The 21434-nt window shown below is 33.4% G+C and overlaps 1 protein-coding gene across 9 annotated transcripts in view; it reads left to right on the top strand.

Moving 5' to 3' along the window:
* LOC131663027 (TBC1 domain family member 22B) overlaps positions 1-21434 on the top strand; it is a 224426-nt gene that overhangs the window by 103784 nt on the left and 99208 nt on the right. For all 9 annotated transcript variants that reach the window (XM_058933515.1, XM_058933241.1, XM_058933335.1 and 6 more), the window contains one exon: positions 7357-7611. In XM_058933515.1, the coding sequence (XP_058789498.1) occupies positions 7357-7611 (255 nt within the window). The remainder of the gene's footprint in view (positions 1-7356; positions 7612-21434) is intronic.

The raw sequence follows: 21434 nt of genomic DNA, 5'->3' as shown, positions 1-21434 counted from the left end.
TGAACTCACCTTTAGTCACGTGTCATGTGGCACTCGATGAGTTTTAAGTGTGAGCGACTTTACTCCTAATCTTCTTAATCCCCTAGAGTTAATCAGATTAAAACCTAAGCCTTTTCCAATTACTTAAGCTACTAGCAAAATTAAATGAAGAAAACGGCGAATAAATTTAACAAACTTTAATTAATAAAAATCACTACAGTCTTTGTAGGGCCGAAAGACTAATGCTCGCGAATAGGATTTTGCAATTAACTATTTTCAGTGAGAAAGAGAGAGAGAGAGTAGATTCGAATTCTACTGCGAACTAACGCTCGAAGCGAATACAAAAAATTAACGCTAACACGATTAAACAAAATACCGAATGTATTTTGTATCGCATATAATGACGGATGGTGCACCTACCATGCGGTGCAATTTCGGTGATCAGCCCTAATTGTTGTTGCAAAAAATCTCAACTGCCGCTGCCCCTTGATTATCAGCTGCGCTGCCTCAATCTGCCTCAATATAACTTTGTTGCTGCTTCTGTACTGCTGCTATTATCTGTCACGGAAATGCCGTTGCACTCACGCACGTAATTGACCCAAAGAAAACTTTACTTTTTGCGAAAAAAAAAAATGCAAAATACAAATCGGCGGTAAACTCTCGTAAACAGCTGAGGCGAAACTGCCTATTCAAAAGATCGCACGCCCCCCCTCTCTCTCTCTTAACTATTAGAACTAACGAGCGAGAAGCAGAATCGCGAACGGTTCGATTAATTAAATCGACTACCGTTGCATCATATGCAGATTGATCTTTCAAAATAATTATTTGCGAGTAGTCACTCTCAAAACTTCGGCACCACGGTCCACAATTCTCATGTTGGTTATAAAAATGATCTGTTATACTCGATATTACTTTTGCTACATCAGCAGATCGGCCTTTATTTTGGGAAATAGCATATTAAAAACATTTTATCATGTGGGGAATAACGCCAACATTTTTTAATTCTTTGCAGCTATTTTATACAAATCACAAACAAAATTTTTCACAAGGTGATTTTTATCCGATAATTTATGGATTGCTTGATTACGGCCTTGTCTGATTACAGCTATAGTGCTGGTATCATCATCACCTATGACAACGCCCACATTCAAATTGACTTCTGCAAGTACACTGCCGGTCACCTACTTTGGGCCCCCCACCGTTAAATTAGTCAAAACTTTAAAGTTCAATGTCTCTAGTAAAAATTAACGTACAGAGTCGCTCAGGGACGCGTTTGAAAGGTCTTTCCAAGAGCTTTCAAATGGTTTAGCTCAAGGGTGCCATTAAGGATCGTTTTTTAACTTTTTACAAGCAATAATTCAACATTGGAAATTCGTTAAATTTTTTGCTAACTGAAAATTTGCCAAATCTGAAAAAAAATTGTACAAAAATTTGAGTCATAGCATTTTTTAGCTTTAATCAAGCTCTATCTGTCTCATTGGTCAGAAAATTATTTTCTTCAAAACCGACACGCGCACCCGCATTTTTTCCGGGAAGTGACAGTTTCTTTAAATACTTTTTATCTCCGTAAATTCTAAAAATTCAAAAAAATGTATAGGAGAAGAAATATTTGTTTTTGGAAGTGGAATACTTTACTATTTTTCCTAAAAATAAAAAAGCTAAAAAATGCTCCGACTCAAATTTTTGTACGATTTTTTTTCCAGATTTGGCAAATTTTCAAAGTTAGCTAAAAATTTAACGAATTTTTAATGTTGAATTATTGCTTGCAAAAAATTAAAAAATAATCGACAGCATCCATGAATTGTATCATTTAAAAGCTCTTGAAAAGACCTCTCAAACGCGCCTCCGGGCGACTCTGTACGTTAATGTTTCCCAGAGACATTGAATTTTAAAGTTTTGACTAATTTTGCAGCGGCGGCCCAAAGTAGGCTACCGGCAGTGTATCTTACTATGCTTTATTAGCTGTATCCCGGCACTTGCCTCCATCGACTTAGCACTGCCTGTGTGATCTTTGCTGTAATCGTGATCTGTTTGATCATGGTTGTTATCACATATAGCACATTGACGATTACGTGTTGTATAATCCATAACTTTCTGACTAAGAAATCCTATTATAGCTACGTATTCGTTCAAACTGTCATAGCTTCGACCATTCCCGCGTTTACTCCAGCCCATGTCAAATGATATTATTATATTAACAATTTCTCCACACGACGCATTAAATACATCAGCAGTAATAGATTTATTTTTTATTGTCTGTAAACGACAATACACGTCTGAAAATATCTCAGAGGGCCTATAAAAATAATATATAAAATAATTCATACATGTCTATTGATGCTTGTATAATTTTTTTATTCAAAGATTTCGGTCACAATTGTATTTCAATTAGGCACACTTGTAAGACTTTGCATTTCTTTACAATTATAGAGTTAAAACTGAAAAAAAGAATTTTTCATGTATATAGTATATTGCACATATGTCGTTCATGTTAAGTAAAAAGTTTGTAAATTAGACGTGTATACAATTATTGATCACAATTACATGTAGGTATAACTTCATGTACTTATTTATGCTATAGGATACTCACGAAATATAGGACATTCATACATGTATCTTTTTCTATAGTATACAATTACACGTATCGAGTTTAATAACAACGTATACAATAGTTCAAGCAAAAAAACATGAAAAAAAATCAGACAATAATGAAAATGAAATTGATTATAATACAATTGCTGCAATAAACGATATGTCATAAATTAATCACTCATGTAACTGGTATAACACGATTCTACTGATAATTCATATCGGGTGAACTTACAAACTTTCACATAATTTTTCTAAATTCTCTATGATTAACTTTCTCTCTTCTTTAGCAGCTTTTTTATAACGCTCTTTCGCAGCTTTCTCAATTGCAGGTCCAACAACAGCCTCGTATCGTTTATACAAATTCATAGAAACACCTGTCCAATTCAAGCAGATCAATAGTTTGTTCAATTCAGTACAACCCATACCAGAGTAAATTGTGTCTAAACATAAAATAACATGAATTTAGAATAACTCATTATATAAATTAACTGTAGTTATAATGTATGTAAGTAATCAACATACCTAAAACAGCTCATAGATTCCATTTAAGTATATTGCATTGTTTATCTTAATTTTTACCAGTGTGCACTACATTTTGTACACCACATTTTAAACAAGCAACTTTTAAAAGACAGAAAAGTCCTTCACGGGTTTCGCTTTTAATATTTGTGAGACTCACCTATTCCACCAATTTTTTAAATAATACAGGAGGAGAAAGATTTATACGTATCATGACTGGACCTACAATGTAAGATAGAATCTGAGAATTACCAGAACAAATCAAAATTTATTTCGGTTATACGAATTTATGAGTAATTGTTAAAATTGTTAAAATTGCTTCATAATTGTTAATGTCTCATTTCTTAATCTTGCAAACTAAGCGAACAAGATGAGTGACAGTGATTCATTCCTTTGTTGTTGAACAATTTTTAAGATGAGCTTGTATGACCAGAATAATTTTTTATTTGTATTTAAAAAAGATGAGAAGTGATATTCTAATAATATCTTTCAAATTTCAAAACTTGCGCTTCATATTTGTAATTGAAATTTCAATTTATATGCGTTTGCTACAGCTACAAAACTTATTCGAAAACAGCCAGTCGTCTCTTCAATAACTCTGACAACTCACCACATCTTTAGCATTTAATTTCGCGTTTATAAGTGGAATCAAACACAGTCGATCGTGTTTATGTAGAACAAAATACAACTCAATAACGTTAAGAATATTTTATTTAATACATAAACAATCGAGAAAAAAATTCAGCAGTTTATATATATCATTATCTGAATAAATATGAACTAATTTTCATTAGGAATGAAAATCACGTTATCATGTACGATCATAGGTTAGTCTTTCACAGCATTTCTCTTTTAGTTCTTACAGTGGATCGAAACTCCTTAAATTTGAACTCTAGTTTTCGTGTGATAACTGAAATTTGAAAAGAATTTTTTGAAATAGATATCAAAAGTGGCAAGAGCTTGTAACTGTCCTATCTATGAGCTATTTATTAGATTACTGAATTACCTCAACCAGTCGAACGAATCTATCTGTTTATTCAAATCAGTACATTAAGCGGCGCCACTTCTCTGTTTACTCGATTGTGTATTAGTACAAGAGTCGAATTTCATAATCAAAATAAAGAGCGTGACGTCACAAAGTAATAGATATAGATATAATGATTTTTGTTATTAAGAAAAATATGTTAATTAGAGATAATTTTGATATAACAAAGCATTTATTATATAGATTTTAGTACGTAGATTCAGAATATAATCATAAAAATTGTGTTTAATTATTGATTAATAATGAATTTCAATATGCAAAATTAATTTATTTATTACGCTAAAAATATAAATTATTAGAAAAATGTAAATAATTCATATGCAAAATGAATAAGTAAAGAACATGAGTAAGAATTAGTTTCATTAATAACAGCTGAATAATAACTGTTATTAATAAATAAATAATTAATAATTTATTTAAACAATAAGTTATATATAGAACGAAAGCATTAATTTTATACTTTGTGACGGTAAACGTCAAATTAGCGCTGATTATTTAGCTTAATTGCTGCCTGTGAGGGCAGCACCTGCCGGGGGGACGAAATTCGTAACTAGGTAATTCGGCACGCGAGCAGACGGAATGCGCGCGATAGAATTCGAACCAGTGAAGCTTAGACCATCATAGTGTCCGTCCGCCTTCATTTTGACCTACCGATCTACGTGCCGCAAAATACCGAAACTCGACGAGAACGATAAGTGTCAGCTAGTTGTGACCGCTGTTCACGGGGAGCCACTCGTCTGCAGAAGAAAGGGAGCACGAGCCATCGAAAGAGAGTGTGAGGTTTCGCCATCGAGGGCGAAACCATAACCGCGTGCGCGCGTTCGCGACCGGCAACAAAGACAATTATAAACAGTTTCGTGCAGTGTGACTGCTCTTCGTTTTCTCTGATCACCTGCAAATATAAGGTAAGCTGGCCAGCTTAATCTCGCGAGCGCGGTTACCCGATTAACAAATAAATTATTATTTTCGAAGCGTGCATGTAATAGCGGCTCTAATAACAAAGAGCAGCGAGCACACCAGCAAAGCGTGTTGTCGATGAGCGAGCGTCAACGTAAACAAACGCGCGGGCCGACCTTCTGTAGATTATAAGGGATAATAAAAGATCTAGTTCATATTACTAACAAGTGTTTTCTTTTGATTCTCTTATATCTTATAGCTTCCACTCACTTTCCTTCGATAAGAGAACTTACTGGTTGACTGGCGCCTGTCTTTGCATGCTCTCCGATTTACGTACTGAGCATAATTAACTGCGCGCGTCCTTTTAGTGTAATTGCGCGCATAAAATATATTTAAACGGTTTTACCCCGTTACAACTTAATAATGATAGCTATATGGTTTATGAATCTTAGATAATTAATCTAATAATTGCGTTATAAGATTATAGAAAAAACCGTCACAAATATAAAAATTTGTTATAATTCAAATGTTATAAACTAATTTAAATATTTCTTTTTAGAAAATACCTCTGAAATTAGTCAACTATAAAGTTATATAAAAAGTTAATAATTTCCTATTGTAAATATTGTAATATTGCGTTAATTGACTTTATTAGTTAATAACTTTTGACGACGCTAATTGCAATAATAGTATATTGTATTAAATCAACAATTAACGAATTCAGTAAAGTTCAAATGTATTAAAAGCTCATTATTAATGTTTATTTACTTGTAAATTAAGAAAATTCATTTCTCAAAATTTGCGGATGTTTCTCGAATATTCGAAAACTTCTCGAAGAAAACGCTCCTGCGAAAATAGGCGGGAAAATTTGTGTATAAATACGCCCACTATTGCACAGGCTGGCATTGACTTCTACCCTTGCAAAGTGAGCGCATGAGTATGAATAACCTTGGCTAATACTTAAGTTCATTCCCTCTTGTAATTAACTGAGCAAGACATTTCTTTTCCTATAATTCGAGCTCAATATAGAACATCTCACGTTATAAGAAACTTGGGCCGAATTATATTCTATCCAAGAAAGACTTTAGCCCTGCTTATGGGACAATTCGCACCATAAGAAACTAGGGCATAGTCTGATTTTCCTTCAAACATTATACATGTTCATTATATATTTGATTTTTTAATTTGTTATTATTAGTAGAGTCTATTTGATTTATCTATTTATTTTCTCAACAAGTAGAGTAACTTTATTAAAAACAGATTCTTACTCATTAGCTAGATACGAGAGTTCGAATTATTATTTATAAGTGATACGAACATCACAAGCTTGTATTTTTATACGAAATTACAAAAATCAAATATCGATGTTTATACAATTAAAGATATTCGTTAAGATTTTTTTTAGCTTAAGAGTTGTAACATTGAATAAAGCATTAGGTGCCAGTCAAGATTACAAAAAATTTACTTTTAAAGCAGTAGTTAACTGATACGAAACCAACAGTTGTTCTTATTTCAAAGCCGTTGCAATTGTATATATAATGTGCAATTAACGATGCTATTCGTCTGTAACTTGTTACAATGAGTAATTTACATGTGATATGTAACGAAAAAATCTAACTAAAATTTTAATATCATATTATATTATATTCAATTATAAATTCTTCTTGTACTTTCTATGTTAAGTAAAAACATTCAACAATAAAGGTAATAGAATTAACCTAATAATAAATGAATAAATACATCACATCATTAATTATGACGTATGTTTTGTCGGTTATTTACGGTTTCTTAAGATCAACAATCTTAAAAATTAATTTTTGGTAGTCATGATATTAAGAGAATAATTTTCTCGACTGAAACAAACATAAATTATTATACCTACATTATAAGATATCTCGGTATGCTTCAGTGCAATATAAGTGAATGTAGTGAGATGTCTTATGTACTGGTGAAACGTACATCATCATTAATAAGATTGTGTAATGTGTTTATTTATTTCAGGGTTAACTCTATCACTTTTCTTATTTTATAATTATTAGATTCCTTCAATCTATTCATAGATATTATATTTATTTAATTATCTGTTCATTTTATGTTTGCAAACAAGAGTTTCCAGTTGGACGAAATAGCAATATTTCTGTTTGATAGTACCCAGTTAATCAGTCATAAGCATAATAACTGATCTAATCAGACACATAGATGAATATTTGATTTTAACGCCCAGGCATAAAACAACATGTCTAAAAATGCTTATTACCGATGATGTATATAATGATTTTAGCAAATATGTAATATATCTTATTTATACTTTTTATCAATACCAGGAATACCTTCCAGCTAACTTGGAACGAAGGCAACAAGTTTTAGAGAGAAAACGTCTGGATTATTGGAATTTAGTAAAGCAGTATTATGATACTGAAAGAGATGAAGGGTTTCAAGATACATATCGACAAATTCATATAGACATTCCTAGAATGTCACCATTGATATCGCTTTTTCAACAAACTACTGTTCAGATAATTTTTGAAAGAATATTGTATATTTGGGCTATTAGGCATCCAGCTTCTGGATACGTTCAGGTATACTTATATAGTACATATACTATCTATTATAGATTTTTTATATTGTTATCTTTTTATAAGAAAATGAAAAATATTTCACTGATATAAAATAACAATTTTGCTTCCCGAATTTACTTGTTTTTTCGGCAAATCTTTTTATATGAATATGCCAGAAACTGTAGTCATTTGGTTAAATACCTTATTTTTCCATAGTTACAGACTATTTTTATTATAATATTAAAAAACTACTATCTCATAATAAAAAATAACTTTTCAACTAAATAATGTCGTTTTAACATTATTCAACAAAAGATGTGTATGCATCTATATGTGTGCGTATACGCGAGTGTGAGTTCGACATTACATTTAGCCAAACTACGTAAAAGCAATTTTAGATCAAGTATGGTTCAAGTTGGTATATAGACCGTTTTATACCACATTAAAATTTCCAAAATTGGTACAGAGATTATTTGTAATCTGAACGTAACCGTTAAGACAGCTTACATAGTTTGAATATTATTCTAATATGGATAAGCAAGATTCTAATTATCGTAAGTTATTTATAGGTAAGTAAATTTAAAATGAGTTATCAATTAACGTTTAATCGGAAAAAACACCAATAGTCTAAAAGTTATCCCCAAATAAGTAATCTTCGAATATTCGCTAAAATTTTGGATATACTTAGAACTTTATTATGCTGATTCCAAATTTCCTTCCTCGTTGCTCTAAAGAATAGAAAATTATACATATTTAGAAAAATAAAAAATTAAAATAGTCGTTCAAAAAAAAAAAAATTATATATACTCGGAAAAATCGCAAACAAAACTTCAATTATATCCATCTGCTTTTTTTCATATGCGTTACTTATATTTAGACTAGTTCAAATTCAAAAAAGAAGATGTTTTAGTCCAGTCATTCTCTTAATAATCAATCACGGACGTTGAACAATTCGAGAAACATTATACCTGGCGTATTATGAATAGATTATTAATTTTGTTTTGCAAGAGAGAAAAACAGAAAGAGAGAGAGCGAGCGAGAGGGAGAGAGAGAGAGAGGGAGAGAGTGAGAGAGTTGAACTGATTTGAGTTAGCTTTATTTCATCATGGGGTAGGACCCCATTTAGTTTGTTAGAAATACAACAGAGTTATACAGAAGTGATCCATTATTTATAACTTATTCTTGTATCGTTTTAGATTTGCTTCCATCAACCATCTATAATAGAGAAAAATAATTATGAATAATTAAAATTAGAGTAATAGTAAGTGTAATAGATAATAATTGAACAACTAATAGATTATAATAACATAATAATAATATGGGGAATGAGTTAATAGAGATATATTAAATTAAATAATGCCAGCTAAACATTTAATAGTTTTATATGTTATTGTTTTACAGTTTAGCTGTTGGATGTGATGTTAGGAAGATAGAGTATAAAAGGTCATAATTAAGATAACAATAAGGTATTGAAAAGTAAATATTTGAAATTGAGAACTAAGCCACATGGATGAAAAGTATAAGGGAAAGGAGGTTATATATAGCAGCAATGGGAATGATATTATCGAAAATAACCCAACCGTAGTTCTCCATGCTTGTATTTTAAGGGTAATAAGTATAATTCTCAGCCAAAAAATTCATCAAAGCAATAAAAATTGAAATTAATTACTGATAGACAGTTCATTAGTTTAACTCCAATTATGGCAAGCGATTGGTTTTACACCTCAGTGCGACGAGCTGGATGTAAGAGAGAATTAGGAGGATTACGTTTGAAATTCTATGATATATGGACATTATAGGTTGAAATAAGTGTTGAGGTAATCAGCTTCTTCTGTAAAAAGAACTTTAAAGCATAGTAATATTTGAATAATAATTAATTTCCGTTTTTGACCATGTTTTAGAATGTAAATATAAAATTGGCTTATCATTTATTTTTAATCAATTCTAATAATTTTTTCCGTATTTACAGAATTAACGCTTTTCATTCATATTCTTATTATTTATTGAAATCAATTATTAATTTTTTATTTATTGATAACAGTCGTAACTGAGTTGCTATCAAGGAAACGAATTTTTACTCATGTTCCTAAGATTGTCATCTGGAGCTCAGAGTATCCGTCTTACTACAATAATTAATATTTATAAAATTATAAATAAATGAAGTTTACACATAAAAATTCAATAATATTTAAGAGTTTAAAACATTTAAAAACATGATAATTGTAATCTACGCACACAAATTAACTTAAAAAATACTTTAGTTTATTAAAATTACTATCGTTAACACATTTTAATTAAACAATAAACATTGGCATATATATATCTATAAGTAGAGAGTCGTCACGCTCCTTATATAGTCATGAAATTTAATTCTTACCCTAACACAATCATTGTGGCGGGGAATTTCGGGAGGTCTCAGCCGCGCACTTACTTCCACCACAGTACTTCCGCCACAAGGCCTGATTCAACCGTTTTCCCTCGACTAATAATAAGGGTGCCAGACCGCCGTTCCTAATTTACGGCAATCGTCGGGGGTAGGATCGGAAAATCGTAGCGTAGGTCTATTTGCCCACTGTGCGACTGCGCAGGGTGGGCGGGTTGGTGACCTCACGGCGATATTCTTTCCTCAGGCCGATGGTACCAACCAATCGTTGATCTCCTCCGTCCTCTCGCGTCCTGGAAGTGCCGGCAGATCAGGATACGACTCCTCGTCTCTGGTCGGAGATTAGTTCGATCTAGCGCGTAGGTCACCTAACGTTCGGAACCAGTAATGATAAAAAAAAGAATCCTCACTACAGACCTTCCGCGATTGAAAATAAAATCAGCATGCAGGGAGGGAATGATCAACGAGGCGTAAATAATAAAAATCGGTTAGATTTCACTTTCCTTTATTCGGTGGCTATGCTACAGATTCAGTCAAAATGATGGATGGTCAGCTTGGCTCGACGCGATTTAATACGTTACGGAAATGGATCCATGCGTCTCGGCGAATCATACATAGGACGAACTATACGCTCGATCCCCAATTCGTGACGGCGATTCGATATCTAAATCTTCCACACTTCTTACACTAATTAATTAAGCTAGTTCGATAAATGACGGTTGGTCAGTGCGACTCGATCGGAACACTATATTTTTGGCGTCGACGGATCCACGCGTCACGATGAGATTATTGACACGAAAAATCATGCACAGTACTCTGCAACTATCACTAGTGAGTGACACTTTGCTTACTTACAGATTACAGCTGAAGACTCACTCGGCGAAACACAAAGTCCCTTGATGGTTTCAGCTAATTCGGGAATCGCTTCTATCAGCATTAGCGATCAGCGACAAAATGGACGAGAAACGGCTCTTCGCAGTCAAAGATCCTTTTACTTCTCCTCTTTCCGAGAAGAAATCGTATTATTGGCCGATATGCTCATTCGGATATCGGTAGCACTCTTCGAATATTTCGTCATTGGTCAATATGCAAATTAGAAAAGTAACAGCGCTCTCATTTTATATCCTACTTCGTCGCTAATTAATTAATTAATTCAATTTACCCTCTCTCACCCCCCACTAAGTCGACCAGCATTTTTTCCAGATTTTAATTCGACATTTAAAATTCAGTAACTACCAAAAATGCATAACAACTACTCACAAACTCTGAACGAGCAAACAAATTTTCTGTTACCGCAGCCGCCATATTAGATTCACCGTTCAGTAAAGCGAGAATCTAACCTGAAATTTGAATTTTGCGACTACCAAAACATGAGTAACTATGCCAGCATGAAAATGTTTATTATCGTACATTTCATTTACTACTTCATCCTAGCTCGGGAAGTCATTTCCTAATTCGTTGTTTGTCATAATAACCATCATTATTCTTCAGTCATAATATTAAGTAGCCTAATTTACAGACAAAATTTAATTGTATATATATATATATAATTACGTTTTGGATTGACGAAAAACATGACTAAGTATTACAAATATCAAGAACTCATACAAAAAATTGTCTATTCTATTCCCGCTTAATATTTGTTAATATTTTCTAGTAGAAGATTTTTTAAATTCATTATGAACTCGGTTAAAGTTTCTTTTATAATTCTCACTGATACAATAGTATCCAAGCACAAAACAAATATTTTTCGCTTTACGAAATTTAAAATTTCTATTTTATTTACGGATAATGTTTTACGTATTAGATTTTTGCTTATGTCACCTATATTTTCGTCTAAGCTTTCATGCTTCTGAGAAATTAAGTGAATTATATTATTATTACGAGGTTGCATTGAATTCTTACTATGAATAATGTTAGGGTGAGTATGATAAATAATAATGATTTGTTAAACTCGATATTTATACAGACTTGTATTTATTTAAAATCAAATTGACAAACAGACTTTCGCGTGGCTAGCAGCAACTGAAGAGTGACTTGCTCGTTTGAGTCCAAATCTTGCTCTGGTTCTGGTGCCTGGTTGATGCAACATGGTTCACGCCCCCGTTTCCCCTTCTTCCCCCGTTCTATCTTCCACTTTCTCGTCATTTTCCTGTTGTTCAATTTTGTCTCTCTCTCCCCAGCCTGTCAGCCTAGGGGAGCCTCTGTGCTGGCCCTATCTGTTTGTTTTACGACCCGATAATACCCGGAAACCTCTGGTAAAACCATCGGTTTCCCGTGGGGTCTAACTACCTCCAGGGACTCATCCCTCGGAGTAGTATAGTGGTGTCCGGCGACGATACGCAGACCTTGCGTATGCCCGCGGTCATTGGCGAGAGTGAGATTTATAGGGATGAGTTGAAATAAGAAGGCCCAAGCGGACAAGGCGCTTTTTTGTCGCTGCTTAGTCTTATAATTTTCGGTAATTTATTTTACATATGTTCGGTGTCTGTCCTAAACGTTTATGATTCCGCGGCTTTCTTCGCTCCTTCTTTTGCGACGAAGAAAACAGAATAACCCGACAAAAACGAGAGTAAATACAAGGTAATTTATTGACGGGATCGGTCAGTGTCGATGCGGCACACCTGAAGAACAGATGCGGCCCGCCGACCCTGTCGTACAGCTAACGGCGGGACCCCGGGACCATTTTTGTTTTATTCGCGCTCGCCCGCTTGTTTCCTTCCCTTTTCTTAAAGATAGAAAGAGAGAGGAAGAGAGAGATACGAAGCGATGTTTGACTGTCGTTTACAAATAATATGCTTGCTATTTCATTTGACGTGGCTACTAGTTTCTTTTATTTCTTTTATTTCTTTCTCTGTGGATATTATTGAATTTCACCACTGAATTTCTGCATCTGTTTTCACTTATTTTTTCTTGAATTCTTTTGTAATTTAAAGTTTTTATTTTATTATCATTGCTTAGCGACTGTTGGCATTACTTTATTATTTAACTTTGTGGCCTATGCCCGTCTCACAATACTTCCTTTAGCTTCTATAGGGTTTCTTAACTGGCAATCAGCCGGGCCGTTTTTCTTACCTGTTCGATAAAACATATTGAATATTCAATAGTTCGATATATCGAAATTACAGTCAATGAGTTTTGAAAGCCGTTTTTACATTCTACTATTATTATTATTATTAGTTGATTTTAATATAAGCAGAAACTTATAATACGTTACTAACGTAAATTTTATCATCAAATAAATAGGTTCGAAACGTTTTAATGACAAAAATTATACCAAAAGCCTCTTACGTAGGTCATATAGTTCTGCTCTACCTTGTTTAAATCTCTGAATGTATACGCGATGTGTCTGTAATACCCCTTAAGAAAGGATGGCGTTTAAACTATGATTTGATGCGTCAGTTCTAACAAATAAGTTTTATTGACTTCAGAATATTATTAAATGGATATTTTACATAATAATCTTTTTAATTTGTAAAATGCTTATTGCTACTCTAAATTACATAACAATTTATTGTTAGTATTTTTATGCAAAAGTATAGTCAAAGGTTTTGTTACCTCAACAAAATTCTGAATGGAAAACCTATAATAATTGCAAAGACCAAGACATTTTCCAACGTTGTTCATAATTTTTGATATTCGGAAATTTTCGATTGCTTTTACCTTTTCCATATCAGGTTTACACCGAATTGATTGATGATGTGCTCTAAAAAGGAAACTTTTGTTTATAGCCAGTTACACTTTTGTTGTTCAAGCTCCAAGCCAGCCCTCTTAATTTCTAAGCTACATCCTACAAATGCCATTAGTCTCATCTACCGTTTCACCAAATACAATTATATTATCAATAAAAACACGTACTACTGAGTAGTTTACATAATACATATTAAGTATTCTCTGAAAAGTTACTTGGTGAATTCATTAGGCCAAATGGTAAAACAAGAAATTCGATTCGATCCAGTGACTGAATACTAAAAGCTATTTTTAGAATATCTTTAGGATGCATCTTCATATAATGAAATCCAGATTTGAGGTCAAAAACACGATAAAATATTTCAAAAGGATCCTTTTCTGATTCGTTTTTTATATTTACGTATACTACGAGTACCTTCTGTAGAAAAAAATGTTTCTAGCGATTCTTCACCAATTTCGATATCGTTTTTTACTTTTGATTCATGTAATATAGTTATTTTCTTTTCCGTTTCATTTGCCATTGCAGCACTAACTTATTCGAGTGGTACAAAACTGTACAACTCTATATTATTCTGTTCTATGTGACGTGATCAATAGAATTATTATCAAAAATTTGTGAACTTTTGCGATATTTTCTTCTTTCACTTTTTGCGTTATTTTACCTATTATTTTCTTTTACTATGTTATCTAAGAACCCTTTTTTTCTTCCGTAATTCTTGATTTATCTTCTTATTTTGTTCATTAAATGAATTTAATTTATTTTGCTTGATGGTATTGATATAAGTTGTGTTTTCTTCTTTTTATTATATTCATTAATTATGTTTCTTATTATATTGGATTATTAATTAATATATTATGTTTATTTATATTCTCTTAAAATAGGTATAACTAAAATTTCATTATAAGGGGTCAAAAATTCTTTTAGGGCAAAGAGAAAATCAATTAATATTCCATTAATCATTAGTCTTACGAACCCTAGTGCTGAATAGTTTTATCTATAATACCTAATAGTGAAATTTTTTCTGAATCAATTATTGCATTTAACAGTATTGGATTACTCTTAATAATATTTATTTAAGGTCCACTATTAACAAGCAAATTAAAATCTTACCTAAAAAGGGATTCGGTATCTGTATATATTGTAATAAATTTTCTAACTTCAATAGAATATACAATACTTTAGTTTCAAACCTTTCCTCAAACTCAATATTTCCTTTGCATTTGTGACAAATTTTTCTCTGTGTATTGTCTTGGAAATTCAAGTTATACCTTTCGATTTCTAAGTTGTATTGATTTACTTAACTGTCTACGTCTAATTCATCTTGATCAGGAATTTCAACATCTTGCACTGTAATTATAACTTTCTCCGCTTCTACTGTGAGTGATTTGCCATTAACATCTTCCGTGTACTCCTTCTCGGAAAAACCTATTCAATTTCCTGCTTATTTTGCCTAAAATAATACGTTGCTGTATTATTCGTTCGATTACAGACCCTACACAATTGTTCTTGGCTACTCTAATGATTTTATGTTTTATTTTAGGTATAATTCAATTTTTTGACCCGATTTTTTGTAATAAGAACACGCAATATTTTTTCTCACATTTTTTCCAAGTGCTTTTAATTTTAAACAGTTTTCAATGACATGATTGTTCTATGAACAATCATAGCATTTGATATTGTTATTTCATTTTCCGAAATTATTAGTGTAAACGTCAGCCCGTATGATAATTATTATATAAAATATTTTCCAGTCTATTGTTATTCGAAATATTCTTCTTTTCATTAATTCTATTGTGCATTAGTAATTTAATTTAATTTGAAAATTAGAGGAATGAAAATATGGCTCATAATATTCGAGTTTTGCAATTTATAACAAAGTTTTACAACTGAAAAAATAAGACTTTTGTGAATCTTTTTTACATTGTTTCATTACTTAAGTTTTTCTTTTTCTCACTTTACTAATATTCTATAGGTTTTTGTTTGTAGTAAAAACGGATGTCTCCCGTATCTTTCATACACTGATCTGTTGGTACAACATCAGGATCAGGAAAATAATATTGAACATCATCCTCAGCTACTATAGCATTATAATCCTTATATTCTTCTTCAAAATCCCTCAACTTATTTAATGTCATTCGTTGTAGTAAGTAATATTTGTTTCAATTTTTCTGACAACTTAATTTCCTTATAATTCGTTACGCTATTTAGTATGTCTGAAGTTTGAATATAACCAATTCCATGTACGCACAAGTGAAAAAAAATTTCTTTTCATGGTTGTATTGTTCTTTTCTGTTAAAAACGTAAAATATAAAGGAATATATTGCGTGATACCGTGCATTATAAAGTCTAACCTTCGGGATGTTACACACTAGTAACGACCCAAAAAAATCTCCATCACCTTTCCCGCCCATAACCAGCAGACGGCAAGTTCTAAACGAAAAACCTACACGCTTTTGTTTTTGGTACATTAATCCCAAGCATTTGGTGTTACAAAGTAACGTCGTGATCTGACAGCAAACCGCATGAAACACGGAAAAGAAAGAGAGAGAGAGCGTGCAGACGATAATTAAAGATAAAAATCGAGCGCGCACGCAATATCATGAACCGACAACGTCACCTAACCGAGAAACAATGATAACACAGGCCAACAAAATTTGACAAATATTCAGAACCAGAGACCAGACATAATATATTCGAAGGATTTTGATACGCTGAATCCAAATCCGAGCTCAGAATTGCGCAGGCACGTCAGGATTTTGAGATATCCTAACCTAAAAGTGCGAAAATCACGTATTTTGGCTATATTCGGTACTTTATAACATTGCGAATAAATTTTTTCATGCAAAACTGACAACGGCATCTGAAAGAGAAACTCTTGGCCTACAAAATGCACTACCGATTTTTGTTTTTATGTCTTTTGGTAATGTAGATATCATCGTTTGAAATTTAACACCTATGAATTTGTTTATACTGCGACACACCAGAACGAGTGACCAGACATAGTACACCCGAAGGATTTTTGTGCGCTGAATCCAAATCCGAGCTCAGAATTGCGCTAGTACGTCAGGATTTTGAGATGTCCTAACTTAAAAGTGCGAAAATCAAGTTTTTTTTGGCTATATTCCGTACCTTATAACATTGTAAATAAATTTTTTCGTGCAAAATTGACAACGGCCTCTAAAAAGCAATTCTTATCGTACAAAAGCACTAACAATCTTTAGTTTATGTCTTCTTTTATCGTCAATTGAAATGTACTACTTATCAATTAGTTTATACGGCAACGCAATGAATTTCGACTATTATAACTGAAATCCCTGATCTTGGAGCATTGTAACCTGCGTGGCAATAAACCTTGCCCACTTAACCCTAAATCCCTTAACCCCCAAGCCTTGTGACCTTCGATGCAAGAATCCCCGTCCCCTTAACCCCAAATATTTTAATCCAAGAAGGTTATAACAAGCGCGGCAATAAAACCTGCCAACTTAACCCCGAATTTCTTCACCTCGGAATCCTGTAACCTGCGATACAATAGCCCTAGATTCCTTGTGGCGCAAATTACAGGGATTTGCGTAACGGCATCGAGGGTTATAACATCACAGGTTTCAGGGCTACAGGGTTAACGCATTTAAGGTTAAGGGGGCAGTTAAAGGTTAAGGGGTCGGGGGTTATTGGGTTAACGGATTTAGGGTTATGGCCTTCTAGAATATCTCGGAATACTGACGTGCTGGCGCAATTCTAAGCTGGGATTTGGATTTAGCGCATCGAAATTCTTCGGGTGCGTTATATATAGTTGTTTTTGGTTCTGAAGTTTGTCGGTCTGTGACAGACAGACAAATATTAGAATTAAAAATTTAAATAGTTTGTTTAAATAAATTTAAATGTACAAATCTGACATCAAACTCGTGACTAATAACCCCCAAAACCATGGAAATGTGGTGTAGCTTGCAAAAATATTCTATTATACAGGAATTTGTTTAAAGAAATTTTTTAAATAAAATACATTTTGCAAATCTGATATCAGATTCATAACCAGCGACCTCAAAATTCAGCAAAAGTATGTGCAACTTGCAAAAACATTGAGTCTTGCAACATTTGTTTAAATAAATTGTTTAAATAAATCTAAATTCACAAATCTGACATCAAACTCGTAATCAGTGACCCCTAAAACCATGGAAATGAGGTGCAACTTACAAAAATATTTAATTGTGCAAAAATTTGTTTAAACAAATTGCTTGAATAAAATAAGTTTTGAAAATCTGATATCCGATACGATCAGCGGAATCAAAAACTGTGAAATCTTTCATTCGTTTTTGAAATTCTGTAGATAGATGATGTAGAATATTACGTAACTTGAAATGTATGATTGTATGCTGAAGCTGAGATAGGTGAAAGCTGAGATAACTGATTTTGTGACGTGCTAATCCTTCCGTGTTAGAGATCACGTTTGAGTGGCGGGCTAACGGTTGAATTTCCTGTAAATGCTATTATCTTATTTTCTTCTACTTTATTTATTATAAGAATATTTATCATAAGAACATTTTTTATCCTCTTTGTTATTTATTATAAGAAAAATGAGTTCCAGAAGCCCTTGTGAAAGAAAAATTGATACATTTTGTTATGTTTGTGGGAAGTTTGAAACAACTTCTTATCGACGATCGATTAATGATTCAATCAAAACTCTATATATGAAATGTTATAAGGTTCCGATCGACAATTTAGATAAGACATGGGTACCATTTCAATTTGTAATTCTTGGAGACTTGCTATGTTGAAGTGGGATGATAATAGCAGCAATATGACTGTTATTGAACCGACCATCTGGCGTGAGCCCAAGGACCATGAAACTGATTGTTACTTCTGCTTATGTAATACAACGGGTTTCAATAAACAAAATTCAAATAAAATCATCTACCCTGCGGTAGCGAGTGTAATACCAGCCAAAGTAGGAAAAGTAAATAAACCCGGAAAAGAAGTTGGTTCGGCAAAAGTTGAACCGATGGATATTGATACAACTGAAGATGTCTCTTTTGAAGATAGTTCTGATGACGAGTGTCCTAAGCTTTTTGACCAAAGTTCGTTAGATGATTTTATTCGAGACCTCAATCTTCCAAAGGATAAAGCTGAACTCTGTGCTTCAAGACTCCAAGAAAGGAAGCTATTATTACCTGGAACAAAAGTGTCAATTTACAGAAACCGAGAAGAGGCGTTCATAAAGTACTTTACAATAGAGGATGTGATGGTGTACTGTAATAACATCGAAGAATTGGTTAACTTGTATATCCAAGATTTGTACAAGCCAGAAAACTGGCGCCTCTTCATTGATTCTTCCACACAAAGTCTCAAAGCTGTGTTACTACACAACGGAAATAAGTATGCGGCACTTCCTGTAGGTCACTCAACTGCACTAAAAGAATCATACAATAGTTTTCAATTTCTACTGGAAAAAATAAATTACAAGACTCACAATTGGCTTGTTTGTGGTAACTTTAAGATGGTAAATCTTATAGTTGGCTTGCAGTCGGGAAATACCAAATTTCCGTGTTTCCTCTTCCTTTGGGACAGCCGTGAAAGAGATAAGCATTTGGTAACAAAAAAATGGCCCACAAGATCAGAATGGAAAATAGGTTCTCATAATGTTGCCTACGTAGGTCTTATTGATATAGAGAGAGTATTACTGCCACCAATTCACATCAAATTAGGTTTAATGAAACAGTTTGTGAAAGCCTTGAATAAAGAAGGTAAATGTTTCAATCATTTGAAAGCCACATTTCCGAAATTGAGTGATGCAAAAATTAAGGAAGGCATTTTCGTTGGGCCTGATATACGAAAACTCATGAAAGATGATACATTTATCGAAACCATGACTCTCGTTGAAAAGAATGCTTGGTTGAGCTTCAAAGATGTTACAGAAAAATTTTTAGGCAAAATCGAGACCCGCAGTTTGAAACTACTGTGTCCAACATGTTACAGAATTTCCGAAAAATGGGTTGTCTAATGAGCCTTAAAATACACTTCCTTCATTCTCATTTAGACTATTTCCCAGAAAATCTTGGAGCATATAGTGAGGAGATGGGTGAACGATTTCACCAAGACTTTAAACAAAAGGAACAACACTACTAAGGAAGGTGGGACGAAAAAATGATGTCCGACTACTGCTGGTCATTGAAAAGGGATGATAATAACCCTACTAGTCACAAACGTAAATCTCTTCAACGATCGTTTGAAATAAAGCGCCAACGTTTTCACAAAAAGAAAGCATAACATCACAGAATTGGCGCTTATAGGTTTAAGAATATATATTCTAAAGATTGTCAGCTTCTTAGTGTAACCTCTCTAACTACATTGGAGCTTAGGTTGAAATGCTATGGATTACAGTCCACTTAAATTAATTTGTCCTGTGCTTGACCCTCACTGTTCACTGCATTTAGTTTAACCTGTTTTGAGTTTAGTGCTCGCAGATCATAGCGAACGTAAGTTCACCTGTAATGGTCTAGAGCTCGAAGGTTACTGCGCATATAGGTTGTACTGTCGTGGATTCTAGTTTGCAAGTTATATCGTACTCAATATACCTGTTGCGGATTATAGCGCACTTAAATTAACCTGTAGCAGGTTATAGCGAATTTAGGTTAACTTCTAGTGGTTTTAAGCTGAGTGTAGGTTATAGCGCACTTAGGCAATCCTGTCATGGTTTTGAGCTTGCAGGTTATAGAGTACTTAAGTTAATCTGTCGCTGGTTCTAGAGTTATAGGATTTTCAGTGCATTTAGGTCATAACCATCTGCCTTAGCCTTCCCTAAATTTATAGCTGCCAATTTAGAGTGCATCTAATAAATTCAGCTAGATTCGCCGTAAATGTACAATGGTAGACCTTTATATGCCAGTGTAAGTTTTTCCTACTACTGAAGATTACAAAAAAAATCAAGATTTTTCATACTCCAGTATAAATCAATTGATAAATGGCACATTTCAATTGACGGTATCTCTGCTGGAAAAAGACATAAAAAAATCGGTAATGCATTTTGTCGGCCAAGAGTTTCTCTTTCAGATGCCGTTGTCAGTTTTGCATGAAAAAATTTATTCACAATGTTATAAGGTACCGAATATAGCAAAAAAACGTGATTTTCGCACTTTTAAGTTAGGATATCTCAAAATTCTGACGTGCCTGCGCAATTCTGAGCTCGGATTTGAATTCAGCGCATCAAAATCCTTCGAATATATTATGTCTGGTCTCTGGTTCTGAAACCTTGTTGGCCTGTGTAATTCAAGAAAACGACCGTGATAAGAGCCGACGAATGGAAAACCAACGAATTTTCCGCCTTGGATACGTTCGCGAATACCGCGTTGACCGGAAAATTGTCTAAAACCGAATAAATCGCGATAAAAAATCGTGATTCAGCAGACTACATGTATGCATACATAAACTTCTAGACGCTTGTGAAAAGCCATAGAAAAACGATCTAGATAATGGCGGAAGCGACTAGATGCAACCTTATACTCTCTCACATACATATTGACGACGTCCAGGAAAGAAAAGCAGCAGCAACCTAGGTAATAGTTTCCAAAGATGAGCAACTGGCAATCAGTTGTTGCTAGTTATTCTATGACGATAACGCCGTCGTTCGCGTCAGACTCATTGTTAACACTACCTGGGGAAAACTCTGTTTCCTAAACAAACACTCTAAAATGCGACTAGAGCGGCAACCAAGCGCTCTAGGAGGCGCAACAAAAACCAGCACCAAGACACGAGATTTACGTGGGATGGTGGCGACAG

This window comes from Phymastichus coffea, unplaced genomic scaffold, assembly GCF_024137745.1.
Source record: "Phymastichus coffea isolate CEN01 unplaced genomic scaffold, Cenicafe_Pcof_1.1 PCOF00001, whole genome shotgun sequence".
NCBI classification, from domain to species: domain Eukaryota; kingdom Metazoa; phylum Arthropoda; class Insecta; order Hymenoptera; family Eulophidae; genus Phymastichus; species Phymastichus coffea.
Note: the sequence above shows the minus strand (reverse complement) of the source record. Positions and strands in the feature narration are given on the sequence as shown.